At 50.0% G+C, this 25,965-nt stretch overlaps 4 protein-coding genes across 5 annotated transcripts; 2 read left to right on the top strand and 2 right to left on the bottom strand.

Annotated features, from left to right (window-relative positions):
- The first annotated feature begins 178 nt into the window (after positions 1-178).
- On the top strand, positions 179-6,354 carry atxn7l3a (ataxin 7 like 3a). 2 transcript variants are annotated; one of them, XM_030348743.1, is made up of 13 exons: positions 179-333; positions 786-880; positions 1,255-1,387; positions 1,642-1,813; positions 2,088-2,185; positions 2,293-2,315; positions 2,423-2,468; positions 2,842-2,879; positions 2,971-3,039; positions 3,173-3,216; positions 3,621-3,692; positions 4,071-4,198; positions 4,524-6,354. In XM_030348743.1, exons 2-13 carry the CDS (start codon positions 830-832, stop codon positions 4,808-4,810), a joined length of 1,161 nt encoding a protein of 386 aa, XP_030204603.1. In that variant the 5' UTR covers positions 179-333; positions 786-829; the 3' UTR covers positions 4,811-6,354. The 2 variants fall into 2 exon arrangements, with proteins under 2 accessions (XP_030204603.1, XP_030204594.1); XM_030348734.1 differs by having other exon boundaries at positions 189-333; positions 782-880.
- A 71-nt stretch (positions 6,355-6,425) lies between these two features.
- Positions 6,426-9,873, bottom strand: tmub2 (transmembrane and ubiquitin-like domain containing 2). The gene is made up of 4 exons (XM_030348782.1): positions 9,740-9,873; positions 9,136-9,344; positions 7,935-8,616; positions 6,426-7,632 (listed from the first exon to the last, which is right to left on the bottom strand). The coding sequence occupies exons 3-4, from the start codon at positions 8,594-8,596 to the stop codon at positions 7,218-7,220; spliced, it is 1,077 nt and encodes a 358-aa protein (XP_030204642.1). The 5' UTR covers positions 8,597-8,616; positions 9,136-9,344; positions 9,740-9,873; the 3' UTR covers positions 6,426-7,217.
- On the top strand, positions 9,061-25,214 carry hrob (homologous recombination factor with OB-fold). Its single transcript, XM_030342614.1, has 13 exons — positions 9,061-9,068; positions 9,977-10,189; positions 11,935-12,117; positions 12,220-12,359; positions 12,814-13,103; positions 16,699-17,574; positions 18,051-18,134; positions 18,504-18,638; positions 19,483-19,591; positions 21,084-21,169; positions 21,998-22,147; positions 23,465-23,663; positions 24,713-25,214. Exons 1-13 carry the CDS (start codon positions 9,061-9,063, stop codon positions 24,766-24,768), a joined length of 2,529 nt encoding a protein of 842 aa, XP_030198474.1. The 3' UTR covers positions 24,769-25,214.
- On the bottom strand, positions 9,629-15,990 carry asb16 (ankyrin repeat and SOCS box containing 16). Its single transcript, XM_030348573.1, has 7 exons — positions 15,821-15,990; positions 15,070-15,456; positions 12,852-13,119; positions 11,929-12,337; positions 11,167-11,250; positions 10,713-10,823; positions 9,629-10,169 (listed from the first exon to the last, which is right to left on the bottom strand). Exons 2-7 carry the CDS (start codon positions 15,437-15,439, stop codon positions 9,984-9,986), a joined length of 1,428 nt encoding a protein of 475 aa, XP_030204433.1. The 5' UTR covers positions 15,440-15,456; positions 15,821-15,990; the 3' UTR covers positions 9,629-9,983.
- Positions 25,215-25,965: the final 751 nt, after the last annotated feature.

Below are 25,965 nucleotides of genomic sequence, written 5' to 3' on the forward strand. Positions count from 1 at the left end.
AGGCATAACCAATCGAACATTGATGCCGCTCTATGAATCTTGCACCTCTGGTAATGCCTAGGTTGAACCAGCAGAAAGCAGCGCTGCTCCTGTTGATGAGCGGTGTTGCCATATTGGGCCAGATATCCCGCCCAATCTGGCAACCCTTGCTGAGGCGTGCTGCACCTAGGGTTGCCAGATTGGTTAGGAAATATTGCACAATCTGGCAACGCTGAGGTACTACAGCGACGAATATCCACTGGAAAGTACTACGATGTACACGGCAGGCCCCGATACAGTAATGCTCGGGTCTAGTAATGCATACTGAGCGTGTGGAAACCTTCTCTGACCAAGGTACGTTCACAACGCAGGAGGAAACTAAGTGGTTCTTTTCTAAAACCAGGAAATGTCACAACATTGTGCGGCTCGATCAGGGCAACATGACGATGGCGGAGCGCTGCGTTGAATCAAGGTGTCCACACACATTTGTATCTCTGTCAGCCCATCACTGACACTACTTCAGAGGCCCACACGGATCACGCGCTTCTCCTAAAGTATCCTGGACATATTGTATTTATTTATGTTTCTGATGAAAATGCATTAATTGGGAATTTATGATTATTAATTCGGGTTGGCCAATGCAATATTCACCCCCTGAACGATATAGATGCATGCACGCCAAACATTTCTGGTTAATGAAGACATTCATACTGAAGAGAAAGGGTAACTTAATGATAAAGAAAAAGGTGCCATGTTTGCAGTCATGTCTATTGATTATTGTTTCGTTTTGTATTGTCCAAAGTTAGACGGCCCTTCATGATTTGCTGATCAACCATTACCATTTTGCCAAATGAAAATGGAGGAGAAATCCCTGTCAGGCCTGAACGACACCAAACTAGAGGTAAGCGAGCACACATTGAAGTAATATTCTTACTATATATTTAACTCCTGTTGTTGGGTCTTTCGGACGGTTTATATCAGAAAGGATTTAATTGCCAAGAAGGGTTTTACACCAACCAGGAATTTGGCTTGGTGATTAAGGTGCATACATTAAGACAATAACAATGAACAATGAAGAAGATATATATATATATATAACACCATATAAACAAGCAGGAACATAAGCGATCAATTAAAAAAGGATGAAATAGAATAAATAAATTAAAAACTAAAGTAAAAGATACAAGAACTTAAGAATTTAAGATACAAGAACATACGAATTTACAAATTGGTAAAAAACAAAATATGTGGTGCTAATGTCACTGAATTTCCCAGGCCTTAGTGGATGAGATCTACTGTGACCTGGTGGAAGACGCGTGTTTGGGCCTGTCCTTTGAAGTCCACCGTGCTGTGAAACAGGGGCACTTCTTCCTTGACGACACGGACCAAGAGAGCATGAAGGAATTCGGTGGGTATCAGAGCTTCTCCTTCTTTATTTCTCACGCAACGCAAGACAAAAAATACGCCCACTCGACTGTAGAAATCTTTTCCTGTGGTTGAGTGGGCTATGCCGCTTACACCACAGGAAAGAGGACGCGAGTTCGAGTCCCGTTGGGGCCAAACTCGGGAGGAAGCAACACGTTGCTTTGCCAGCATCGGCGTGAGCCAGCCGGTCACGGTCTGTTACACAGATGCATGTTTCCCTCTCGTCTGTTCTCTTAGAAATCGTGGACCAGCCGGGGGTGGACGTGTTCGGTCAGGTGTACAACCAGTGGAAGAACAAGGAGTGCGAGTGTCCCAACTGCAAGCGCTGCATCGCCGCCTCTCGCTTCGCGCCTCACCTGGAGAAGTGCCTGGGGATGGGGCGGAACAGCAGCCGCATCGCCAACCGCAGGTCAGCCCTTCCACCGGGACTTCGGATTAGAGATGTTCCGATACCATGTCTTCATTCCCGATGCCGATTCCTGAGTACCGTCCGATACCGAGTATACATCGATACAGCATCTAGCATTGTAACTACTAACAGCACTTGTTCTTATTGAAGGGTTCTCTAACGATGAGAGCAATGTTCAGTGACAACGATGACTGAATGTAGTACTCCTAAAATTCTATTTGTTATGAGCTACAGAGAGAAATTAACATTTAGTTTCTACCCTTAAAAACCAAAGGCTAGCGAACAACAACAACTTGAACAAGTCAGAGAGCGATCAGGAAGACAACGATGACCTCAATGACAACGATTGGTCATACGGGGCGGAGAAAAAAGGTGAACAACCTTTTGATTTTGTCCTCATGAGGATCTTCGGTGTAAATTTTGGTTTAGTCAGAAAGATAAATCCCATTTCAAATGAACCAAACTCTTTTTCTCTCCAGCTAAGAAGAGAAAAGGTGAAAAGGTATATATTGGTTTGTAAGAAAGAACTGAATCCAATCTGTTTTAACTAGAATTACAGAGAAATAAGGATGAAAGTTACACCTTATCTCTTTGTCATGTTTCATGCAGCTTCAGAATTCCCCCAGAAGATCCAAATCGGTCAAACACAAAAATGGTGAGTTTTACTGAGATGATGGTACAACCTTCACAAGGAAGGTAAAAAAGATCATATACAAAACACACACTATCAAGGCTGGTTTGATGATTTGGTTTTTGGACATACCAAATTAAACCACACATATGTCTCCCCCTACTTAAAAGCATTCCCTTTTCTTGTGAAGCACGACGGTGTTCGTTGTGTACTTTCGACTTCCAAAAACACACCGGGAGGTCATACCCTTGTTATTCACCTGTCTTAGTTAATGTAGAAGTCAGTTGTTCACCTTTACACCAACAGCTTCCATCACTTTAACTTATTTAAAATGTACTATATTTTATTTATGGTTCTGCTGACCGGTTCCACTAATTCTGCCTATTTGATGCTTCAGGTGAGCTCAGTGGCAGTACCAATACAGAGCCCTACAAGGTAAGTTAACTCCCCTCTGCCTTTACCTGTCAAGTAAAACCGTGTGATCGCTCTGTGTTGACGTTCTCTCTCCTTCCACCTCTTCCTGCAGTACAGCTACAGTGTGGGTATTAACTACGAAACACTGGGTCCCCAGGAACTGCGCTCTCTGTTGACAACGGTAAGACTGAGTTGAGTTGAATCCACCTCGACCGGCCTCAAAGTCGTACCTTTTAAAGTTAATAATAGCTTTCAAGCTTTCCGCAAAGCTTTGTATTCTTGTTTCGACTCAATGTGGCCTCCTCTCCCTACAGCAATGCGGGGTGATTTCCGAGCACACCAAAAAGATGTGCACCAGGTAAGGTAGCAAGGATGTCTCTGGGACAGCAGGAAACCCTTTTTGTGGTCTAGCAAAGAGTAGTCCGCAACGGAAGAGAAAGTCTGGCCACATTTTGCCTTTGAGTCAAATGAAGCTCCTTCTATATCTTGCATCATTATGTGTTGAACTATGCGCCCGACCTTTGCCAAACCAATCCCTGAGAAGCCTTATATTTATTTAGTATTTATTACATTTAGTATATTGTCACCACACTGTCTTCCCCCCCCCCCCCCCCCCCCACAGATGTCACACAAACATGTCCCCGTTATCAGACATGTCACAGGTCCCAGCAGGTCTCTGTCGGCACTCCTCCAAGCTCCTCGGTGGACGGCGGCCATGTTGTTTGGTTGGTGTGGTCATGTGATCCCTGTGTGCCCCCCCAGGTCCCAGCGGTGCCCCCAGCACACGGACCAGCAGAGGAGGACAGTCCGGGTGTTCCTCTTGGGGCCCTCAGGGTGAGTCAGGGTGGTCCTCTTGGGGCCCTCAGAATGAGTCGGGGTGCTCCTCTTGGGGCCCTCAGGGTGAGTCAGAGTGATCCTTTTGGGGCCCTCAGAATGAGTCGGGGTGCTCCTCTTGGGGCCCCCAGGGTGAGTCAGGGTGGTCCTCTTGCGAGGCCTCAGAGTGGTCCTTTTGGGGCCCTCAGGGTGAGTCAGGGTGGTCTTCTTGGGGCCCCCAGGTCCGAAGAGGCCCCTGGTTGGTTGTCATAGTGAGAGCCCTTTCCCAATACTTATTGTTTTTTTTAATACTGCGGTTACTTTGTGATAATAACAGTGGATCCTGGGCTTTGCATCGGGTTCGTCTGATCTGCGGGTTGGTTTCGTTTCGGTTGCCAGGTTACCGTCGCTGGCCAGCGTGGATGCGGTTGCCGGGGGTAACGGCTACGACGTGGCGGGCGGCCAGGCCCTGATGAGTCGCCTGCAGTGGGAGGACTCGTCGGAGAACTCTGTGTCGTCCAACTCGAGTACGGAACACCGTGAACAGTCACCTCAGGAACATACACTAGCATCCCTTCACGGGACCAGTTGTTTATTCTGCTCATACGACCGTTACCAACACTGCTTAGACATCGGTTCCGTTCATCTAGATAGATATTATTCCTTTTATAGATATAATCTGCGGACATAAAAATGGGATGTTTCTGTGGCGCTTTGTCAAGGCCGATGTGGCCGACGGGGGTAATTGACCGTTGTTAATTCTGGATTATAGCACCTTGTTCACTTGCAACTGTTCACCGTTCCCTCTGACTCCACCACCGTGAGGTTGACTCTGTTGTCTGTGGCCCCCAGGCGGTCCCAACCCGACAGACCCCCGGAGGCCCAAGAAGAAGCGTCCGTCCTCCACGGCCTACGGCGGCGGCGGCGCCATGGGGGACCCGGCGGCCCAGCGGGGGGGAGGCGGCGGCGGCGGCGGCGGCGGCGGCGGCGGCCCGACCGGCGCTGGTGGTAGCGGCAGTGCTAGCAGCAGCAGCGCCAGCGGCACCTCTCAGGGTAACCTCGGCTTCTCCAACAAAAACAAGAGACCGAAGCAGCTGCCGACCGCCTCCATGGCCTCCCTGTACGACGAGTTCAACTAGACTCTGGGGCCCCGGCGCGTACCCCGGCCTTCTCTTCGTAACAAACGGGAACATGGAGGGAAAGGCCACTCTAAAATAAGTAGACTTTTTTCAACTCAAAAATAACAAGGACTCTAGAGGTGAAGTGTGGTGCCCTTACAAAAGAGAAGCCCCTTGTGTTCATCGTTGTGCGCATTTCTTATTTTATTTTATTTTAGTATTGTTTTTTTGCTACAGCAATGCGGCCCTTCATAATGGAGAAGTAAACAGTGGCTGTGGGGGAGGGTAATTCGAATTAAATCATGTTTTTTTGTAGGCGTTTGTCCTTGGATAGGTCTTGCTTGTGTGCAATGTAGGATCAGGACTAGTTCTCAGTGTGGAACGGATTTATACATTTGTGTGGCATTTTGAAGGCTTTGAAATTTAGCTTGAATGGACTAACATGTTTTACTCACACAACGTGTGCATTGTGCTTCTATAACTGCATGGGTGAAAACGCAGATTTTGCTTTACTGTTATTGAGGCTTTCTCTTTTCTTTGCTGTGACGTTAAATTAAGTGCGTGTGTTGTGTAGATATCGTAGGTGTTCAGGGATTGGTGAGACGTCTGAACACTTAGAAATATCATGATAATGATCTGGATCTTGATAACGTTTGAGGAAATCTTTTGTGTTCAATCTGATGGCGAAACATGTGAACTTCCATCCAGGAAAGGATTGTTGCCGTCCATCAGACCAGGTTTGCGCTCAGCTCTGTACGAGGAAGGCTGTCATATTTAAAAGCTTGATCTCTCTCATGTATATTTATTTGAATGGTGGCGATCTCCTTTCTAGGGAAGTGGTTAAGGGCCACATTTGATTATTTTTCGAGTTCTGAATTTAATCTCAAATTTCCAATCCAGAATTCTGAGTCAGATTCTGCCCTTATGCCCTCCCAAACCCTTCAATCAATGGAAAAAGCAGAGCTTTTATATCATACTTAACCTCCACCAGCGCGGATTTGTTCTGCGTCAGAGCAAGGCATGCACGTTGCGAGCACATAGCTGTCATTTGTATACAGCATCAGGACACTTTCATTTCCTTTCGGCAGATTGTTTGATAGGATGTTTAAAATGTCCTGTTAAAACTATGCAACATGATTTAACTTCCCTGTGGTAAACCACAAGGATAACAGTTTGCAGCAGAACTTCTGTCCAGGAGATCCCAAAATGTGATCAGAGGCAAAAGTGACTTATAAAACCTGCTTCCGTAGGAGTAGGTAGAACTAGTTATTTTGTCAGAGCAGGGATTGTAGCCTGTATGAAACTACCACTCAGAGTGGTTCTCAGCTTCATGTAGCAGACTCATATTTTACAATTTCCCGTTTTATAACTTGTTTAGTCAAAACTGAACAAATGTTAGCTAACGCTTTTGGTTATCCCAACAGAATGTTTAACTGAAAAAATTTACTTTGGGCTTTACCTACAATGTGCAATTTTCTCATTTGTGATGATCAGTTGTTAGCTTTGTCTTTTTTGTACCTGACAATTACTACAATGCTCTAATATACGGAGGGCTTGATTCAGGAGTTTAAGGTTTGATGTTTGATCAGTACACCAACACAAATCATACAACACAATGAACCCACCAGTGACCAAGCTAGTTCAAAATGATTTATTCTGAATAGTCAAGTCACAGCAGTCCAACTGAGGACACAAGAGACAACCTCTGATGTATTGCTAAAGCCCTAAATATTCAAGTTCAGGATGCAAAGTCACCTAAATCTTTTATTTACAGTATTTACACAACATTTTTGATATTGTCTATTTTGGTGTTAATATTCTAGTTTCATAAGTACTCGTGTAGAGTGATTCAAGCAAAACAAACACGATAAGAAAACCAAAGCCTTGCACAAAATAAGTCATTACTGCCAAATAACTGGTTTTTCGGAAAAACGTTTCTGAAAATAAACAAGAAAACTTCAATTCAACACAGCTCAAAAATATCCAGCCCAAGTCAAACATTGGTCACTTATCCAGTTTAGCATAATCATGTTGAACAAAAAATAGAAAAAGTGAAGTTCACGTGGTGAGATTAAAATATGAGAAACATGGAGCAATATGAACCTCCGACCTCCTAATGGTGAATGAGTATTGAAACTAACTCCAACGAACCAGACACTAAAACAAGCAGGACATGTAACTTCATAACATTACGCTGAAAAACCCAGGTCCGTTCATCGTAGACGCACACACTGCATATGACGATCTTGAACTGTACATTTTCCCCAACTTATGAATGCACACACACACTTCCAGTCTTCTAGGTAGCATCTACACCGACGCCCTGATTGGTCCGTGTCCCTTACACGTTTACGCCCACACCGACAGTAAACGGACCAATCAGGGCTCTCCCTCCATGGTTAACGACGGGCCCGAGGCCCCGCCCCCTTCAGCGGCCGTGCATGCCGAAGACGAGGAAGCTGAAGAACACCGTCACCCCGACCAGGGAGATGGTGGCGGGCGCCGTGAAGAACTGGCGGTAGTTGATGCGGAAGTACCACACCACGGCCAGGATCACCACGAACACCGGCACCACCAGGCTGCTGGTGCTGAGGGCCACACCCGCCGCCCGGACCCCCCCGGACACGCCCCACCGGACGCCCCCCCCTCCCCCGGGGGGAGGGACACCGCTCTCCTCCTCGTCCTCCGGCTCCGCCTCCGCCGCCGCCAGCAGCTGGCAGACGTGGCAGTGGATGACGCTGTTGTGCGTGATGTTGAGCGAGGACAGCGTGCGCTTGGGGTCCTGCAGCAGCTGGCCCTGGTAGATGAGCTTCACCTGCTGCTCGCGGCCCGAGAAGAATTTGCTGTCGAGGGAGGGAGAAAGGGATTGTGGGTAAAATGGTGAGAAGGGCGTTACGCTACCGATACCAGTATCGTAAATTCCTCTGATGCGGCCTAAAAATGCAGTAAGTAAGTGTCAACTATATTTTGTCGACAGTAAGTGAACCGACTGTACATTGCTAATCCTAAGAGAACCAATCAATAAGAACAAATGCTATTACTAGTTACAATGCTAGATGCTGTGTCGGTATAGACTCGGTCTCGGCCGATACTCAAGTTCAGGAATCAGAATCGGTATGGGAACATCTGTGATGGTTTTGTTTACCTTTTCAGCAGACCCACGGTCTCCTGCGGCGCCACCGACGCCACCTCCTCGGTGTCGTTCAGGAACTTCAAACGGACGGAGATGTTGCTGGTGGTTGTGACGGCGGCGGCGGCGGTGGTGCATTCTGGGACCACGGAACCCAGCTTGGCCGGCGTTTTCTCCTCCTCTTCCTCGCCCACCTCCTCGTCCTCTTCGTCCTCCTCCGCGTCATCGTCCTCCTCGTCCACCTCTTCGTCATCCTCCTCCTCCTCCTCCTCCTCCTCATCATGAGAGTGCTGAGCGCAGGTGTGCTGCTGTTTGCTCTGTATGTCCATCAGTCTGTCGGCGCCGACGTCCGCCCCGCCCTCCCCCGTCCCCTCGCCCTCCCCCGTCCCCTCCGACCCCCCCTCCTCCGGCTTGTTCTCCTGGGACGCCGGGGGGCTCTGCTGCTCGGGCGCGTCCGAGCTGGCGGGGCCGCTGCTGTAGCCGTCGTGGCCCCCCAGCCCGATGAGGGAGGCGTGGGCCCCCACGGTCAGGATGGTGCCCAGGATGTGGTCCCCCCGGTCGGCCACGTGCGTGGACAGCCAGGCCAGGACCATCGCCAGCAGCAGGATCAGGGCGCCGCCCGCCGCCGTCATCTCGTCTCCCAGCCCGTCCAACATGGTCAGCGCACACAGTGCCATTCCTGTGCGCAAACTGAAACCTGTTCGTTCGTTGGCACACACATACACACACAAACACACAGGTTACGACTCCCTTGTTATGCTGTCAATAGTCTCACAGATCCGTTCGACCCCTCCCTAGAGGATCTGCTGCGGCACAGTACGACTGCTTTATTCAAGATCCTGCTGTGGTAGAACTTAAACCAAAATGCATGCACACACACACATGAATAACAGCCAGAGCAGCCCTATTCAGAGACATGAGCTGCAGTGTGTGACATAAGTGCAGATGAGATAAGCCGTTATTCTCTTAGTAGGACACGTGGGTTAATGTGAGACCCACCGTTGCCCTCCTGGCGTGATACGCCGCCTGACACATCTCAACTCTATCCTACAGGGCTCGCTGTGTGGCTAAGGGTTAGCAACCCGGCTAGCCTAGCTACCCCCGTAGCACGACCTTCGGCGGTCTAAACCTTCCCCCAGAGATGTTAACGTCCGACGGGACGACCTGTCTCCCTAACGTGTGTGCTCTTCGAGTGTGATGCACTGCGGGATCTTACCTGCAGCGGGATCAAATCATGTTTAAAGTCATGGCAGCGGTGTTTTTTTTTTGTGTGTGCCACAGCCCCGTCCGACCACAGAAACACTGTGGACGAAGCGCCGTGACGTCATCGCACGGGAGACGTCATCATCGGGAGCGCTCGGGGTCGGGCCGCCGCCGCAGCGAAGCCGCGTCCGCTGGTCATGAGGAGACCACTCCCGGGTTAACCTTTTTCAATTGTGAAGAAAATTATGTTCAAACTGACATGCTATCGGTTTGAACCTGTCAATTCACAGAGTTCATCAATTCTGTGGTTGTTTTATAAATGTAGCATGCAGCCATCATAATATATATTCCTATTTTATAAATGTATTCTTAAAAGCGTGTGACACACACACAGTTGTAATTATGCAATTTTATATAGGCTGCAGTGTATACATATATATAAATATATAAACATGTATACATTTATAGATAAAATATATATGCTGTATATATAGATAGGGCCTATATATAGCTTTTCTGATCCCAAGCAAAAGTAACCTGTTTAATACGTCGGTCCACCCATACAGCCATCAGAAAACAAACAAAACATGGACATAAGAAGAATATAATATATTTACACAATGAGTTTTTAAATTTTTACACCACCAGCTACACTCCTCAACGTCCATCACCGCCTCCGTGACCTACGACCTCCACGCATATCGTACGTCCACCCTTCCACATAGCCAGCAGAAAACAAACAAGACATGGAAACAATAAGAATATATATTTCTATACAATGTTGTTTTTTTTGACACAATCAGCTACACTACTCCTCAATGTCCATTCCCTCCTCCGTGACCTCCGACCTCCAGGCCGCGGTCACCGGAGCGTGCCGTCGTTGCACAGCAGGAGGTAGTCCTGGATGGTGCCGGGGACGGGCAGCCGGCCGACGGCCGAGTGACAGGCGGCGCCCAGGGAGTGCCGCACGACGCCGCGACACAGGTGCTGCAGGGACCGCGGCTGTCCGCTCAGCCGACGCACCCGGTCGAAGAAGGCCTGGTGCTCCTGGACCGGATGGGGCAGAGGTAGGGGGGTGGGGGTGAGGGGGGTGGAGGTAGGGGACGGGGGGAGACAGAGGTAGGGGAGGTGGGGGTGGGGGAGAGGGGTGGAGGTAGGGGAGACGGGTGTGGAGAAAGACGGGATAAATTAAATATATTTTATTCTTATTTTATATTGTGATTTACACTATTTAATATAATGTATTTAACCTATGCCTTCTACTGTGAGAGAGACCCTCAGTCATTGCCTGTCTGGGATTAATGTCGTTTTATAAGCACTGAGAACTAGTCCTCATCTTACAGTGCACACCAGCAAGAGCTATTTAAGGACACACACTTACAAAAAACACACAAGCAGTGCAACACAGTGATACCCCCTCCCCCACACCACAGCCACTGTTGAGAAAAAAACAAATGCACGCAACAAGGAACACAACAGGCTTCGCTATTGTAAGGGCACCACATTTTCGCCTCTACAGTTCGCCTCTAGAGTTCTTGTTATTGAGGAGGAAGTGGGAGTTCATCTGCGGTGATGGGGGCTGAGGTTCACCTTGTACACGTCGCTGGACAGAGCCTCCATCCATCCACAGGGAGGGATGATGGTGTAGGTGTTCAGCAGGACTTCCAGCGTGGCAGGGGACAGTAAACAATACTTCAGGACCTTTTAACACAGGAGAAGTGTTTGTCTCTCTGTGGTGTGTGTAATGGCTTCGTACACAAACCCCTGAAAGTCAAAACCTGCTTTGTTGGGCAGAAATTGCTATCTCTAAATATTACTTGGATATATTTTTTGGATTTCTTTTGGGATCATTCTAAATGTAGATTCTATACTAAATTCTGATTCCAGCTAACATGTTCATTCGTCCATTCCTTCGTCCATTCATTCATTCATCCGTTCAGTCAGTCATTCGTTCGTTCGTTCGTTCATTCATTCATCCGTTCAGTCATTCATTCATTCATTCGTTCATTCGTCCATTCATTCATTCATTCATGCTGGGCCCGACCTTGGGTGAAGCGAGCTTGGCTCCGTGGTTGAGGAGAGAGCGAGCGATGACTTCAGGCTGCTGCCCTGGGTAGTCCTCCACCACCTGACGGGGACATGGACAACAGTATGATCCTGCGTCGACTTAGACGGGTCATAATACACACACATATAAAGCTGTCTTTTAATATAGATCGTTTTAAAGTCCAAGTGAGTTACGAGGAGAAGCTGTGCCGTAAAAATAAACAGAACCAGGTCTGAAACCATTTAAAAGAAAGGCGAAATGGTTGAAGTCCGGTACCATACTTTTCATCGTCATATACTTAAATATAATGACCCTCAATTTGAATTAACAATAACTACTACTCCTCGGTAGCCACATCGAGAAACACAAAGCTCCTCCCACTAACTCCTCCCTTCCCCCATCGAAACACAAAGCTCCTCCCACTTACTCCTCCCTTCCCCCATCGAAACACAAAGCTCCTCCCACTTACTCCTCCCTTCCCCCATCGAAACACAAAGCTCCTCCCACTTACTCCTCCCTTCCCCCATCGAAACACAAAGCTCCCCCCACTAACTCCTTAGTACCCACATCGAGAAAAAAAGCCCCTCCCACTTATAGAAACAAAGCTCCTCCCACTTATAGAAACAAAGCTCCTTCCACCTATAGAAACAAAGCTCCTTCCACCTATAGAAACAAAGCTCCTCCCACTTATAGAAACAAAGCTCCTCCCGCTTATAGAAACAAAGCTCCTCCCCCCCCCACCCCGACGTCCCCCCGCACCTGCAGCAGGCAGTCCATGGGTGTGTACCCGGCGCAGTTCTCCACGTCGGCGCGGGCGCCGCGCAGCAGGAGCCTCTCCGCGATGCGCGCGCTGCAGTTGGCGCAGGCGTTGTGCAGCGGCGTGTGCAGCTTCCTGCCGGCGGTGAAGGGCTCGGCGCCGGCCCCCAGCAGCAGCTGCACCACGCGCAGGTAGCGGCCCGCCTCGGCCGGCCGCTCCGCCCCCGCGCAGGCCGCGTTCAGCGGCGTCTCGCCCTCGCGGTTCTTGGCGCGCACGTCGGCCCCGCGCGACAGGAAGAGCTCCGCCAGCTCCTCCGTGGCGGCCCGCGCCGCCAGGTGCAGCGGGGTCAGACGGGAGTCCCGGGTCGGCAGGTTGACCTCCGCCCCGCCGTCCAGCAGCAGCACGCAGCACCTGGGACCCCGCACCCCCCCCCGTGGGTAAAGGGTGAGGAGGAAGACCATGCCCGGTGCTCCTCCCACAACCGCATGGATTTAGATCGCCTTCTCTGACCAGAGTCTCCTGGCATTATTCCCCCTCCTCCTCCCTACTATCTAACCCTCCTCCTCCCTACTATCTAACCCTCCTCCTCCCTACTATCTAACCCTCCTCCTCTTCATCTCCTCCCTACTATCTAACCCTCCACCTCCCCTCCTCCTCCCTACTATCTAACCCTCCTCCTCCCCACTATCTAACCCTCCTCCTCCCTACTATCTAACCCTCCACCTCTTCATCTCCTCCCTACTATCTAACCCTCCACCTCCCCTCCTCCTCCCTACTATCTAACCCTGCCCCTCCCTATCTCCCAACTCCGTCTACTACTACTACTAGTAGTATACTACTGCTACTACTACTCCTGCTACTACCCCCAACCCACACAACCCACTGAGGTCCACTGTTGACATTCGGTCTCTTGCCCCCCACTCACCCCAGGGCCCGGGCCGCGGCGGCGAGGTGCAGGGGGGCGCTGCCGTCGGCGGTCATCAGGTCGGGGGCGGCGCCGTGGTTCAGCAGCAGCCGCACGCAGGGCGCGTGGCCCCCCACGCAGGCGTCCTGCAGGGCCGTGCGCCCCCCGGGGTCGGCGTCCGCCTCGGCCCCCCGGAACAGCAGCTCCTCCACGCAGCCCACGTGGCCCCGGCTGGCGGCCAGCCGCAGCGCCGAGGTCTGCCTCACCTTGGAGGTCAGGGTCCACATGCCTGAGGGGGGGGGGGGGGGGGCAGGGGGGCAGGGCCATGAGGACAGCGGGTCGGGGAGAGGCGCTCAGGTTCGACAGAGGAAACGGGGTTTCGGTTTCCTGACTCTCTTTTCGTTAAAGTCCACAACGGTTAATAAAGGTCAGTGTTTCCCCGAGGATGGAGTTGCAGCAGCGGAGGGGAAATGTTATGTTTTTCTGCGCGCAATTTTTTTTGTGTGCTCGCAAAGCGCACCCTGCCGGGAGGTGTCTACTGGCAACATACATACAGTACATTTGTGCACATTAATGAGCAGGGGAAATAAGGAGAGATGGAACATATTACAAGTATAATCTTTAAAAACATTATTTACATTTATTTAACAAAAAAGATTTATATCAACAACCACCCTATACATTAAAATCCCATAACCCAAATACTACAGCAATCGAAAAGGTCTGTGCCTCAAACCAATGCATCTTCCCAGTCCCTCCCCTCTCCCCATCACAAAGGTTGTAGAAGGAGCATAAATAGGCCATGCCTCTATTCAACACGTTTTGGGGCTCTCGAGTCAATAATGGCGACGCTACTGAAAACGTTGCTAAAAAAAATTTATGTTGACATTTTTGCTAAAAAGAAATTTCTTAGAAATAAGTAGAGATATATTTTTTAAAACATAAGGTTGCAGTAAGACCATAAAGAGCCCTGAGGGTGTTTTCATTGCCACAACAACGTGAGCTAATCAACAAGTACAACATGTTCTCGACCAGTGGTTCTCAATCATTTTTCTTTCATTCCCCCCCTAGGAGACAGACATTGTATCACGCCCTCCCTGAATTGAAATAGCCTACTATTGAGAACCTGGTAATATTTATTTATTTAGATTAATAAAATTAACGGAGATAACATCTGCAACAACTTAAAACTATTTCCAACTTCAGTTTATTAACTCAATTTGTAACATTTAAACAAGACTGCTAAGTCTGTGTGGATCTCAAAACAGCGAAACAAGAGCAAATGATTCACAGGGGTTTGCATTTAATTATAATATTTTTAAAAAGTAAACATTGGTCACTTGTCAGCTTCATCAGCTTATATTCTCTTAATAATAAAATAATATGTGTTCATCTTTCAAACATGAATAAAGACACCAAGTCCCTCTGTCATGACTTTGTAAGATCAAAATTCTTGTAAAACGTCTGACCCTTGGTCTTATGTTTATTTAAAATAAAATAAGTAACCTATTAAAATATATAAATAAATACATAAGACACTAAGTCCACTCTGCCGCTCACGCCCCCCCTGACACTTTTAATCAGCTGAGGGCAGCTGAGAGTCTGAGATAGTAGCTGAGATAGTATTAGAACATGTACTTGTTGATTAGCTCACATTGTTATGGCAATGAATACGCCGCTGCTAGGTGCATATAGGGGAAACACTGAAGGTTATTATCAACCCTAATAACGAGTTTACTGGCCCTTTATTAGGGTTAATAAAGGGTTAGTAAACCCCCTAATAAAGGGTTTACTAACCCTGTATTAACATGACTAGTGTAGATGGAAGTAGGGTCGATGAAGGGTTTATTAGCCACACTCTGTTGCGGTAGGTTTATTCCAGAGCTCTGCAGTCCTCACTTAAAGGTGAGGCTCCTTTGAATTTGACATTTGTTAGTGGATTGGTTGGTTTAAATGTAGTAGGAGTAGCAGTACGCTGGTAGTAGTAGTGGTAGCAGTAGTACTAGTATAAGTAGTATAAGTAGTAGTAGTAGTAGTATAAGTAGTATAAGTAGTAGTAGTAGTAGTAGTAGTAGTAGTAGTAGTAGCAGTGGCGTAACATCATGGTTATATGCCCTGGTGGAAATATATATTTTGCTTGCACGTCGATATTTACGCCACTGAGTAGTAGTTGTAGTAGTAGTAGTTGTATTTGTATTTGTAGTAGAAGTAGGAGGAGGTATATGCGTGTATAACACACCCATCTCCGGCGTCCACACCATCTCCTCGTGAACCGTCTCCATCAGCGCGTTGACCATCGCGGGGTCCTTCAGCAGCGCGTACACCCCCCGCATGTCCCCGCACATGAACGTGTTGTGGACGGCCACGTCTCGGCAGCGCACCGCGGGAGGGGGCGCCCGGACCTCCTGCAGCTTCCTCCGCCCGGGCCCAGGCGCTCCTCTGCCCGCTGAGGGAGCGGGGGGAGGCAAGGGCGCAGGCGCCAGCGGGGCCCGGGTCATGGCTCTCCTGTGGGCCAGGGCCCGCCGGGCATTCTCCCAGTCCTGGTGCTCCTGCTCCAGCCTCAGGGAGCGGAGGGAGGTGTCGGTGAAGGGGAAGGTGTCCTTCGACATTCAGTCAACGCACGGGTCTATACAGGATAGTAATAATGATAATAATGTGGTATTAGCGAAGGAACTGTGTCATTCAAATGGAACAGTAAACAAGGTCACCTTTGCGGTTTACTTATAGTTATTTATTACAGTTTAAATATCATAATTCTTAGTTTGGAGCGCTTTTGAAGACCCCAAGGACACAATGCATGAAAGAAAATATTAAGAAGTCAATAGGTTGCTTTAAGAGGAAGAGGATACACGATGAAATGGCAAAAACAGTCGCAAGGAAAACGGGTAAATGTAAATGTTGATAAGAGAAACTGGTTTCTGCAATCCGACCTGTTTTCAGAAGGAATATGTAAAATAAATATGATCTGAATACATAGCTGTTATACTCACGCTGTCTTGCAACAGTTGTCTTTGGGTTCAGATACACGCACGTAAAAAATATGCATTAGTAGTCCTACAATTCTCTAGGCGTCTCTTTTCCAAGTGGAGACTGGTTTAATGACCTACTGTGTCAAAACTGTTTTCCACGCAACTCCAACAGTGGTTATTATTAGATATGCCTGCAAGCTGATACGCCGATGCTGTCCTGTCCAGATCTGACAACTAGAGGGGGGTGTTGTTCAGAGTCCACTGCGAGGATGTCATGTCCAGATATGACCACTAGAGGGCGCTGTTGTTCAGGCTCCGATGCGAGGCTGACAAACGTCAGGCGGGGTGGGGCCAGACCCGGAAGCGCGTTAGTAAACAGTGCGTACGTCAGCACGTTGAGCTCAAACGCAGCGGCGCCAAGGCTAAACTTTTCACGATGCATCTCGATCATGGCTCGATTTCCTTCCTTTTGTTGTCAAGTAAGACAGCGGGGTGGTATTGATGTTATGAGATAATAAATGGATTGCGTTTAACCCCTGCCACCATTGAAGATGATTATATAAAAGTTTCAGTTTCACCAAATCCCAGCAATGGTAAGCAAATCTGAAAAAACGAATTCAGTGGCTAATGACAAGAAAACTGTGCATATTGATTCAAAGTGTAGGTTTATGTCATAGAGTAATTCTCAACCTTTTCGTGTTGTAATTGCTCTATTTCAGACCTGCAATCTAAACGGATTGTTCAGCATTGGCGATGACTTTGACGATGAGGTGATTCACACAAGACGTTCACACCTGATGGCAATACAGTCTTCATTATTCCGGTAGCCTAACATTGTGTTCCTTAATTGCATTGTTAAAAACCTGTTTTAACGTGTGTGTGCGTGTGCGTGCGCGCAGGACCTGTTCGAGGCAGAGTGGGCTGCCCCAGCAGTGCCAGCCTGCGTGTCCGCTCCCGTTCCATCCTCTGCACTGAGCGCTCCTACTCCAGGTGGCCAGGACAACACTTCCCCCCACCGGACCCTCAAAGCCCTCAATAAGGACACACGCGGCCCCACGCAGACGGCTGCCACAGACACTGTCCGTCCGGGCTTGAGGCAGATCTCCTGCGTTCCAGAACCTTCCTCGTCCTCTGCACAGCATGCCTGTCCGGACGTGGCCGCCCAGCTGAGGCGCCCAGCAGGCGACGAGCCCCAGAAGGCCTCTGAGGTCGAGGATGAGTTCGAGGACTGGGACGTGGACCTCGCGGACCTGGATGAGAGCGTCCACCAGGCGGGCCCGGGGGTCCAGAACCAGAAGGCGTTAGCCCCCCCCACCGCCGGGGAGCTCATATCCTCGGCCAATAGGCTCCGCCCCCCGAACCACGGGCGGACACACCCTGAATCCCGGACGCCGTACCGAGGGTCTGGCGGTGTCTCGCCGTCGCCACGCCGACCGCCGCACTGCGTGCCGTCGGGCCCCCCGGGGCCCTGCCCCTCTTTAGGCCCCGCCCCTCCCTGGATCCCCGTGGTGTTCAACGTCCCCAGCAGCCCCTCCCCCCGGGCAACGAGAGGCTCTCACCACCCCCCATCGCAGAGGCCGTGGACCACGCCTGGGGGGAGCCCCGCGCCCCCCCCCATGTACAGCCCCCGGCCCCTGAGCACGCCGGTGCTGACCAACCACCTGGTCCGGCTGGTGTCGGCCGCCAACAACCCCCCCAGGAAGAGGCCTCGCTCCGGGGCCCAGCCCCCCAGCGCCCGGCGGTTCCCCGGGCCCGCGGGGCTGCTGCCCCAGCAGGTCGGTCCCTCTGTCCCCCCTCCCCCTCTGGTTAACATGAGATCAGATGGGGTTTGTTTATTGATGTTTAATCGGGGAAGACGGGGATTTAACCGACAGGATGGCCAATATACCAAGACGGTCAAGCAGAGGTACAGCAGGGCTTTGAGACGGCTGGTTTTTATTTTTTTCCGGTTTGGCAATAAAGGTGTCATAGCAGAAGAACAGGACCTTAATAGTATGAAAAAAAAAACAACGTTTGAATAAAATGGGAAAAGTGGGGAAGAATATGTCGATGCATGCACAGAGTACCAGCAAAAGTAGAAGCTGTCGTCCTTCACCTGGAGGTTATTGACCAAGTGGAATATAGCCCAATGATGTTTGCTCTGTTTTTAGCGTAACAATGTCACATGACTGTTGTCACATGTGGGCGAGGTGGGTGTGATCATCACCACCAGGGGATAACAACACGTCACCTCCCCCCTGTCGCCCCCCAGTCCCTGAACCAGAGCCTGGATGACATCGTGGTGTCGGTCCCTCAAACCCCCGCCCACGGCGCTGTGGCCCGCCTGCCAAGCCAGGTACCGCAGCCTCGCTACACCCATAGCCTTGCTCCACACACGCACGCACGCACGTCAAATGAGACAGCCAGTGCCCCTAAAGTAAATATTAGATCCACGACACACACATCAACAGGAGACGGATGGAGCTGGATAAACTTCAACGCTTTCGTTGCTGCAGGTGAGATTCTAAAGAGCGATAGCGGAACTAATCTGAGATTAATCTAAACTGTGTCATACAGAGGCAGGCAGTCATTTCACAGAGCATTTCCCTCGCTAATAGCTAGCGTATGGCGAAGGCGCTTCTAACCCAATTACACTGAATTGACGTCTCTTTCAAATCCAGCCTCCGGCACCCTTTAATCCCCCTCCACCTCACGTTGCCTCCAGTGTTCCGGATCCCAGTCAGAGGAGGAGGAGTTCACCAGTGGGCCCTGGGGGGCCATGAAGGCAGACATGGGATTGGACGAGAGGAACGCCACGTGTTTCCTGCACTCGTACAGCGTTGTCATGGTGCTGCGGAAGGTAAGCCGGTTCCCAGCTCTTCATCTCCTGGCTCATGCAGGTAGGAGTTGAAGTGAGCGCGCCTGATTGCGTCCGCAAGGCGCTTAGCATGGACCCCATCTTGGATCCCAGCCATCGTTATTCAGGATGAAAATAAATGTAATCCCGTAAATGTATTTTTGCCCGTTAAAAGAGTTTTCCCCCCTGGCAGGCAGCGTTCCTTCGCTGCATTTGTCTATTGATTAGTTGACGGATTGTTTGCTGTTTGTAGCGATGGCTGTGATTGACCCCCAGCGCTGGCATCAAACGCGCCACAGCGCGCTAATGGAAATTGCAGCGTTCGTCCGACGCCATCCATGGGATGGGAATCTTCTGCAACGTCGAGTGACGCTTGACTTTGTGGGTCCCCCTCCTTCACCAAGGGGGGCCAATAGGGCGAGCGAAGAGTATGTTCTGGTTCCTGATTGGCCCAATGGGGTCATCCTCCTTCATCGAGGGGGCCAATAGGGCGGGGCCAGAGTATATTCTGGTTCATATTGGTTCTATAGGGTGACCCTCTTTTACCAAGGGGGCCAATAGGAAGAGGCCTGAGTATGTTCTGGTTCCTTATTGGTTCTAGAGGGTGACCCTCCTTTACCAAGGGGGCCAATAGGAAGAGGCCTGAGTATGTTCTGGTTCCTTATTTGTTCTATAGGGTGACCCTCTTTTACCAAGGGGGCCAATATGAAGAGGCCTGAGTATGTTCTGGTTCCTGATTTGTTCAATATTCTGGTTCCTGATTGGTTCAAAGGTTCAAAGTTGTGCTTCCTGATTTAGTTCAATGGTTAAATGTCGTGGCTCCTGATTGGTTCTCCGCTCTCCCCAGGCGGCGTTGAGGCAGCTGGCCCAGAACAAGGTGCCCAACATGGCGGTGCAGCTGAAAAGCATCATGCACACGCACGCGGACGCCAAGGCCGTGTTCAGAGACCCCACAGGTAGCAAGCCTTCCTCCTCCTCTTCACGCTCCAGAAACACCAATCCTTGAGACGTTTAGAGTGGAATGGCTAATTAACAACGGTGCATTCAGTCCGAAACGACAGGCTATTTAATTATACATAGTTTGTTTTGTTTTTCGTCATGTCAAGACAAAACAAGCGGGGTATGATGTCCATAATTGGAGTTGCATTGTGGTCCCTAAAATGGCAATTATGGCGTAGCCTGCACTTATCACACTCTTAGAGCTGAGGCAATCTTCCTGCTTCAGCCGACAGACGTATCGGGCGAATTTACATTTTCTTTTTAGTGTCTCAACAACCTCGTTGTCTTTATTGTTCTCTTCTTTCGATATGTCAAGCATTTTTTTTTTTTATTCAATCAATAAGTCAGAGAGGGAGGGAGAGAGGGAGAGAGACCACCCATCCCTGCGAGAACACGCTGCATGCCATCGGGCAATTTCTCAACCCTGAGTGACTTGAGTGTTTTTACCAGCCGGTCGCACACTGTGACCATCAATTTGGGACCATCAACTCTCAGGTCATGGGGACCTTCCCTCGTACCCAGCTGAGGCTTTGAGCGCCGCAGAGGCCTAAAAATTTTTTTTGTTTGGTTCCGGTTTCCGACCGACCCTGTCAATTTATGTGCGACCCAAATTATTTTATGAGTTTTATAAAAAAAAAAAAAAGAATTTTTTTTTTTATTTTTTTTTATGTAATTACGTTTTGGTACAGCACCTCTATAATTACGTTTTGGTACAGCACCTCTTCATTCTGTACAAGGATGAGCGAAATTTCTCGTTTTTAAATGAAAACAACCTACCTATCATTCGCTGCCGCTGGAAAAAATAAAATAAAAAAATAAAATAAATTCCCTACCTACCCATGACCTCAACTGACAACCAACAGGAACCAAACTTTTTTTTTTTTTAGGCCCGAGCCACATCAAGACCTGTGACGATGAAGAATGAATATCTGAACATGGCATAATGATGATGGGAGGGGACTGGTTGGCTGCATGCGTTTCAGTTCAGTTCTGCCACAGCAGAGTCTCCGGCCAGGCAGTCGTACTGTGCTGTAGCAGACACTCTGGAGAGGAGGGGAACGGCACAGAGCCTGGGCCGGAAACCAAAAGCTTGGATTTTTGAGACTAGTGACAACATCAGAAGGGAGTTTCGACGTGTGTGTGTGTGTGTGTGTGTGTGTGTGTGTGTGTGTGTGTGTGTGTGTGTGTGTGTGTGTGTGTGTGTGTGTGTGTGTGTGTGTGTGTGTGTGTGTGTGTGTGTGTGTGTGTGTGTGTGAGAGTTTTGTGGGCACAATTGCGAGTGTACGGACCAACTATACCCTTACCTTACATTTCCCTTCACATCTTCCTCTCTCTTCTTTTGCATTTGAAATTCAAAGAAGCTGTAATGCAGAAAGACTCTCCCTTCACTGCCTGCTCCCCTGCACAAACAATCACAGTGTGTGTGTGTGTGCGTGTGCGCGTCCCCAGGTGAGATCGCGGGCACGGTTCACCGGCGCCTCCTGGAGGACCGACTGGGCGAGCTGAAGGCGGGTGCGGTGCTGCTGCTCAAACAGGCAAGAGGGCTCCCCCCACAAGGCTCCGCCCACAAGGCTCCCCCCACAAGGCTCCCCCCACAAGGCTCCGCCCACAGGGCTCCCCCCACAAGGCTCCGCCCACAGGGCTCGCCCCATCGCCCTTACTCACAGCTCATTGGATCCCCCGTGAGGGAGAATTGACACACACATATCATTTGTTGACACACACACACACACACACATCAAGGTCACTGTGTACAGATTTATTTCAGAAAAAGAGTCATCAATAAGAGCATAAAACATCATAGAAAATGTTGAAACTAAAATACAAAGAAACGATAGCAGCAATACCAGAGACGGGCGGGATGGGGAATACGGAAGTTAGAAATGCGAAATTAATAATGACGTGCAAATGTGTGAACTACAATGAATGCATTAGATCCACGACACACGCATCAACAGGCGAGAGATGGAGCTGGAGGAACTGCCAGGTTTTGGGTGCTTGCTGGTGAGATTCGAGAGATTATATAAAGAGCTAGAGCTGAACAAATCAGAAATTATTCTAAGATGTGTCATACGCAGTCATTTCACCGCTTATTTAACCCGCTAACGGTGACGGCAGTTCTAAACCAATTACACTGAAATGACGGCTCTTTTAAATCTAACGTACAGCCCCTTTAATCCCCCTCCACCTAGCGTTGCCTCCAGCGTTCCGGCTCCCAGTCTGAGAGAGAGGGGTTGACCAGTGGGCCCTGGGGGGGGGGCCATGAAGGCAGACATGGTGCGGGGGTCGGCTGTGCTGTGCTTCACCTCCTCCACTCGTTTGACCCCCCCCCCCCCCCTTTTTTTTTTTTTGACTACTCCCAGGTGGGTGTGTTCTCGCCCTCCCACCGTAACCATTACCTGAACGTCACGCCCAGTAACCTGCTGAAGATCTACCCCCCGGATGGAGAGGGCAGCTCCTCCACCTCCTTCTCCTCCTCCTCCGTCACCCCGTGCCTCCCTCCTCTGATGCAGGTGAGTCACGCACACGCACGCACACCCATGCACAGGTGAACGCTGTGTTGTGAAGGAACAAGACACCTGTCTGTGTACATTGTATATAACATTTATATTTAGGGCATTAAGCAGATGCTTTTATCCAAAGCGACTTTCCAATAATTAGTCAGAAGAAAGAGAAACAACAATATATCGCTGTCGGTACAGTAAGGATGTTAGTAGAACAAAGAGCCAAGCAGTAACAATTGTAGGATTAAGTGCAAGGACGTACGTCCAACATACATTAAGTTTGTTCATTAAGTGCCCGACTCTTCCAAGGTCTTTTTTTTTCTTCGGCCTTCGACGTGTTACTTTGTTCCGTGCCCCTTCTCGTTGGGGTGTCTGATGAAAGAGCCCCAGCCAGGGTTGTACACAGAAGGATCTGTTTTCCTCTGTGTGAGTCGGTCTGTGTAGATCAAAGGGTCTCTGACGCCTCCGGGGTGGAGAGGAAGACTGAGCAGCTCTCCCCTTTGGTTCTATTAGCCCAGATTTCTCGAAGCGCTGAAAGGCATTTGGGTGGGCGGCATTCGGATCAGGAGGTAGAGCCGAATGCTAGCTGCTCCCGAGGAGCCGTCTATCTTCTTGCATGGCGGACGACGCCGTCGCTGTGTGAATGTGCATGAATGGGTGAATGTCAGGCAATCATTGTAAAAGAGTGACTATTAGGGATGTTAACTGATGTCCGTTTGACCGATGGTTGACCGTATCAACGTTAACCGTTCACTCTTGTCGCTTGTCGGTTCAACAATTTTTTGGGGTCAGTGTGGACTGTGGAGTGTGTGTTGGTTTCACTTCACACAAAAAGATGATCGGATGAGGGGACTTATTGGAAGTTGGACGGACATCGCGTATCGCGCCCACTGTTTAATTTCTCCTCAAGTCTTAATTACACCCGCGGCAATGATTCAAATGAGTTCCTAACGCTGCCCTCTTCCGATTGGCCCCGTTCTCTACACACGGTCAACTTGCAGTAAGCATGCCTCGTGTTTCAATTCAAACACAGGTCGTGCCGCGGTTAGAGCCACTGCCTCTCACTCGGAGTGTGTGTGTGTGTGTGTGTGAGTCGGAGAGAGATAAGCAGAAATAGCAGGAGGCTGGCGCAGCTAGAATCTGATCGGTTATCCGGTTAATGGGGCTCGGTGGTCGGTCAAGAATAGTTTACATTTTCGTCACCCCTGGTGACTATTGCAGGGAGGGAAGTTTAGCGGCAGGATTAAACGCGCCCATGAATCCCTCTGAGGAGGGGTTCAACCACGCCGACCCCTAAAGACCGCCCCGGCGGGTGCTGTGATCCAGGAGCCCGCCTGCCCGTCCACCTCGGCCCCTTGGGGCCCCGTCTCCTCCATGCAGCTGGAGCTGGAGGACGAGGACGAAGACGAGGACGATGAGGAGGTGCGCCAGCGAGGGGTCGCCCCAGGGACCCGCTCGGAGGAGGTTCCCCCTGGCACGGAGCTCCAGGGGGGCCCGCAGGACCCGGCCTGGGACGGGGGCGGAGGTGGGTGAGGGACGGGGGGGAGGTGGGTGAGGGACGGGGGGCGGAGGTGGGTGAGGGACGGGGGGCGGAGGTGGGTGAGGGACGGGGGGCGGAGGTGGGTGAGGGACGGGGGGGCGGAGGTGGGTGAGGGACGGGGGGGAGGTGGGTGAGGGACGGGGGGGAGGTGGGTGAGGGACGGGGGGGAGGTGGGTGAGGGACGGGGGGGAGGTGGGTGAGGGACGGGGGGGAGGTGGGTGAGGGCGGGGGGGCGGAGGTGTGTGAGGGACGGGGGGCGGAGGTGGGTGAGGGACGGGGGGGCGGAGGTGGGTGAGGGACGGGGGGGAGGTGGGTGAGGGACGGGGGGGCGGAGGTGGGTGAGGGACGGGGGGCGGAGGTGGGTGAGGGACGGGGGGGAGGTGGGTGAGGGACGGGGGGAGGTGGGTGAGGGACGGGGGGGAGGTGGGTGAGGGACGGGGGGAGGTGGGTGAGGGACGGGGGGGAGGTGGTTGCGTCTGGGTCTGTGTGTGACTGAACTGTCTGTCTTCTGAGAGACTGGTGTGTGTGACTGAACGGTCAGTCTTCTGAGAGACTGGTGTGTGTGACTGAACGGTCAGTCTTTCTGGGAAGAGAGAAACGTGTGTGTGTGTTTCTTTCTGTCGGTCTTCTGGGAGACTGTGTTTGTGTGTCTGAGTGAGTTTGTGTGTCAGTGTGTGTGCGATAAGATACTGTTGTTCTGTCTGTCTGACTACATGTATGTGGGTTTGAAGAGAGAGACATGTTTTTGTGTTTTTCTGAATGTGTGTGTGTGTGTGTGTGTGGGTCTTCTACTAGACTGTGTTTTTGTGTGTCTGAGTGAGTTTGTGTGTCTCTGTGTGTGCGATAAGAGATTGTTGTTCTGTCTGACTGTATGTACTGTGTGTGTGTGTGTGTGTGTGTGTGTGTGTGTGTGTGTGTGTGTGTGTGTGTGTGTGTGTGTGTGTGTGTGTGTGTGTGTGTGTGTGTGTGTGTGTGTGTGTGTGTCTGAAGAGACACTATTTAGCCTTAACCCCCTGGTTGGCTCTGCTCCACAGACGATGACCTGAATGAGCTCCTGGGAGACTTACTGGAGGACAGCTCCAGCGTGTGACCCCAGGACCCCCCCCAGACGCCCTCTCCTCCAGACGGGGAACACTACTTCTGTTTTACTGCTTTATTTCGTTCTGTAAAGAGAAAAGAAACCTTTATTTTCAAAGTATATCTGACTGTGGTTGTGTCAGTCTATGTGTGTGTGTGTGTGTGTGTGGTTTCAAAATATCATTGTTGTACACGGTTCGGTATAAATCATTTGTTGACCCACACGCACGCTGATTGCAGAAGCACTTTTCCTCTCGCAGCGAGGTCACGTGGAGTGACACATACAGCGGAGTAAGCAAATCACACGGCTGCTCTTGATTCAACTACGGTGTTTTGCTTCCAGTGGCAGAGTGCAGTGAGCTTCCACCTCTCCCACTGCTACCCTTGGTTGTCCTTAATCCATCTCTATGTCATGTGTACCACACCATTTTCTTTTTTATAAAGAACTGTTTAAATGCATATTTTGTTTGTGTTTATTGCAATTACTGATCGGCCGCGTAGCTGCAGGGTGTTTTCCTCACCAGCAGGTGGCAGTATCTCCCCTGATAGTCAATACTGTTGATCCTATAGGTGCGCTTCTCAGTTTTATCCTATAGATTCGTTCCTCAGTGTTTTTTATTTTTTTATTGGAACCTGCTAATCGCACAGCCAGATATCTGGCAGTTAGAACAGAATTAACTGTAATGATTAATGTCAGTGGCTTAGTTCTTAGTTACTGTTCCCGTCCCACTAGAATAATTTCTACTTCAAATCAAATTGTTTTCACGGATTACCAGCTGGGCCAAGTATTGCGCTGGTGTTATGTCTTTTATTGAATGTGATCCATGCATTAATCAGTTTTAATTGCTCTTTAATTAAAAGCAACCACCAGAAGCCCGGGTTGCATGAAGAGTGTTGCGTTTGCCCAGCATGGAGCGTGTGAGATTGGCATTAAAAACGCTGATCTCAGCGATGTGTGCTGTGGGAAACAGCCAAAGAAGCAGAACATGCTCATGTATAATGTAACATGTTGAACATTGCACAGTTCATGTAACAGTTCACCCTATGTCATATGCCTCATAGTAGTAACCCGCAAAGCCTTTAATACACAGCTGCTGTCAGAAATGAGGCCGTGCAATTAGCACCCATTAGGCATGTCCATCCATTGAGACCACTAATCCACGACGCACTCACCATTACCATTAAAGTGGAATAGGCTAATAGGCTTAAT

Source organism: Gadus morhua, chromosome 2, assembly GCF_902167405.1.
Source record: "Gadus morhua chromosome 2, gadMor3.0, whole genome shotgun sequence".
NCBI classification, from domain to species: domain Eukaryota; kingdom Metazoa; phylum Chordata; class Actinopteri; order Gadiformes; family Gadidae; genus Gadus; species Gadus morhua.

Coding starts and splice junctions, on each gene's coding strand:
- hrob (XM_030342614.1), top strand. Junction 10,190..11,934: donor CTGGACCGGATGGGGCAGAG/GTAGGGGGGTGG, acceptor CCGCACCTGCAG/CAGGCAGTCCATGGGTGTGT. Junction 18,135..18,503: donor TGGCCCGCCTGCCAAGCCAG/GTACCGCAGCCT, acceptor CGTTGCCTCCAG/TGTTCCGGATCCCAGTCAGA.
- atxn7l3a (XM_030348743.1), top strand. CDS start 830: ATGAAAATGGAGGAGAAATCCCTGTCAGGCCTGAACGACACCAAACTA. Junction 2,316..2,422: donor AGAAGAGAAAAGGTGAAAAG/GTATATATTGGT, acceptor TGTTTCATGCAG/CTTCAGAATTCCCCCAGAAG. Junction 3,040..3,172: donor TGCGCTCTCTGTTGACAACG/GTAAGACTGAGT, acceptor CTCTCCCTACAG/CAATGCGGGGTGATTTCCGA.
- tmub2 (XM_030348782.1), bottom strand. CDS start 8,596: ATGGCACTGTGTGCGCTGACCATGTTGGACGGGCTGGGAGACGAGATG. Junction 7,633..7,934: donor ACCGTGGGTCTGCTGAAAAG/GTAAACAAAACC, acceptor CTCCCTCGACAG/CAAATTCTTCTCGGGCCGCG.
- asb16 (XM_030348573.1), bottom strand. CDS start 15,439: ATGTCGAAGGACACCTTCCCCTTCACCGACACCTCCCTCCGCTCCCTG. Junction 13,120..15,069: donor GGTGTGGACGCCGGAGATGG/GTGTGTTATACA, acceptor CCCCCCCCTCAG/GCATGTGGACCCTGACCTCC. Junction 10,824..11,166: donor CCAAGCTCGCTTCACCCAAG/GTCGGGCCCAGC, acceptor CTGTGTTAAAAG/GTCCTGAAGTATTGTTTACT.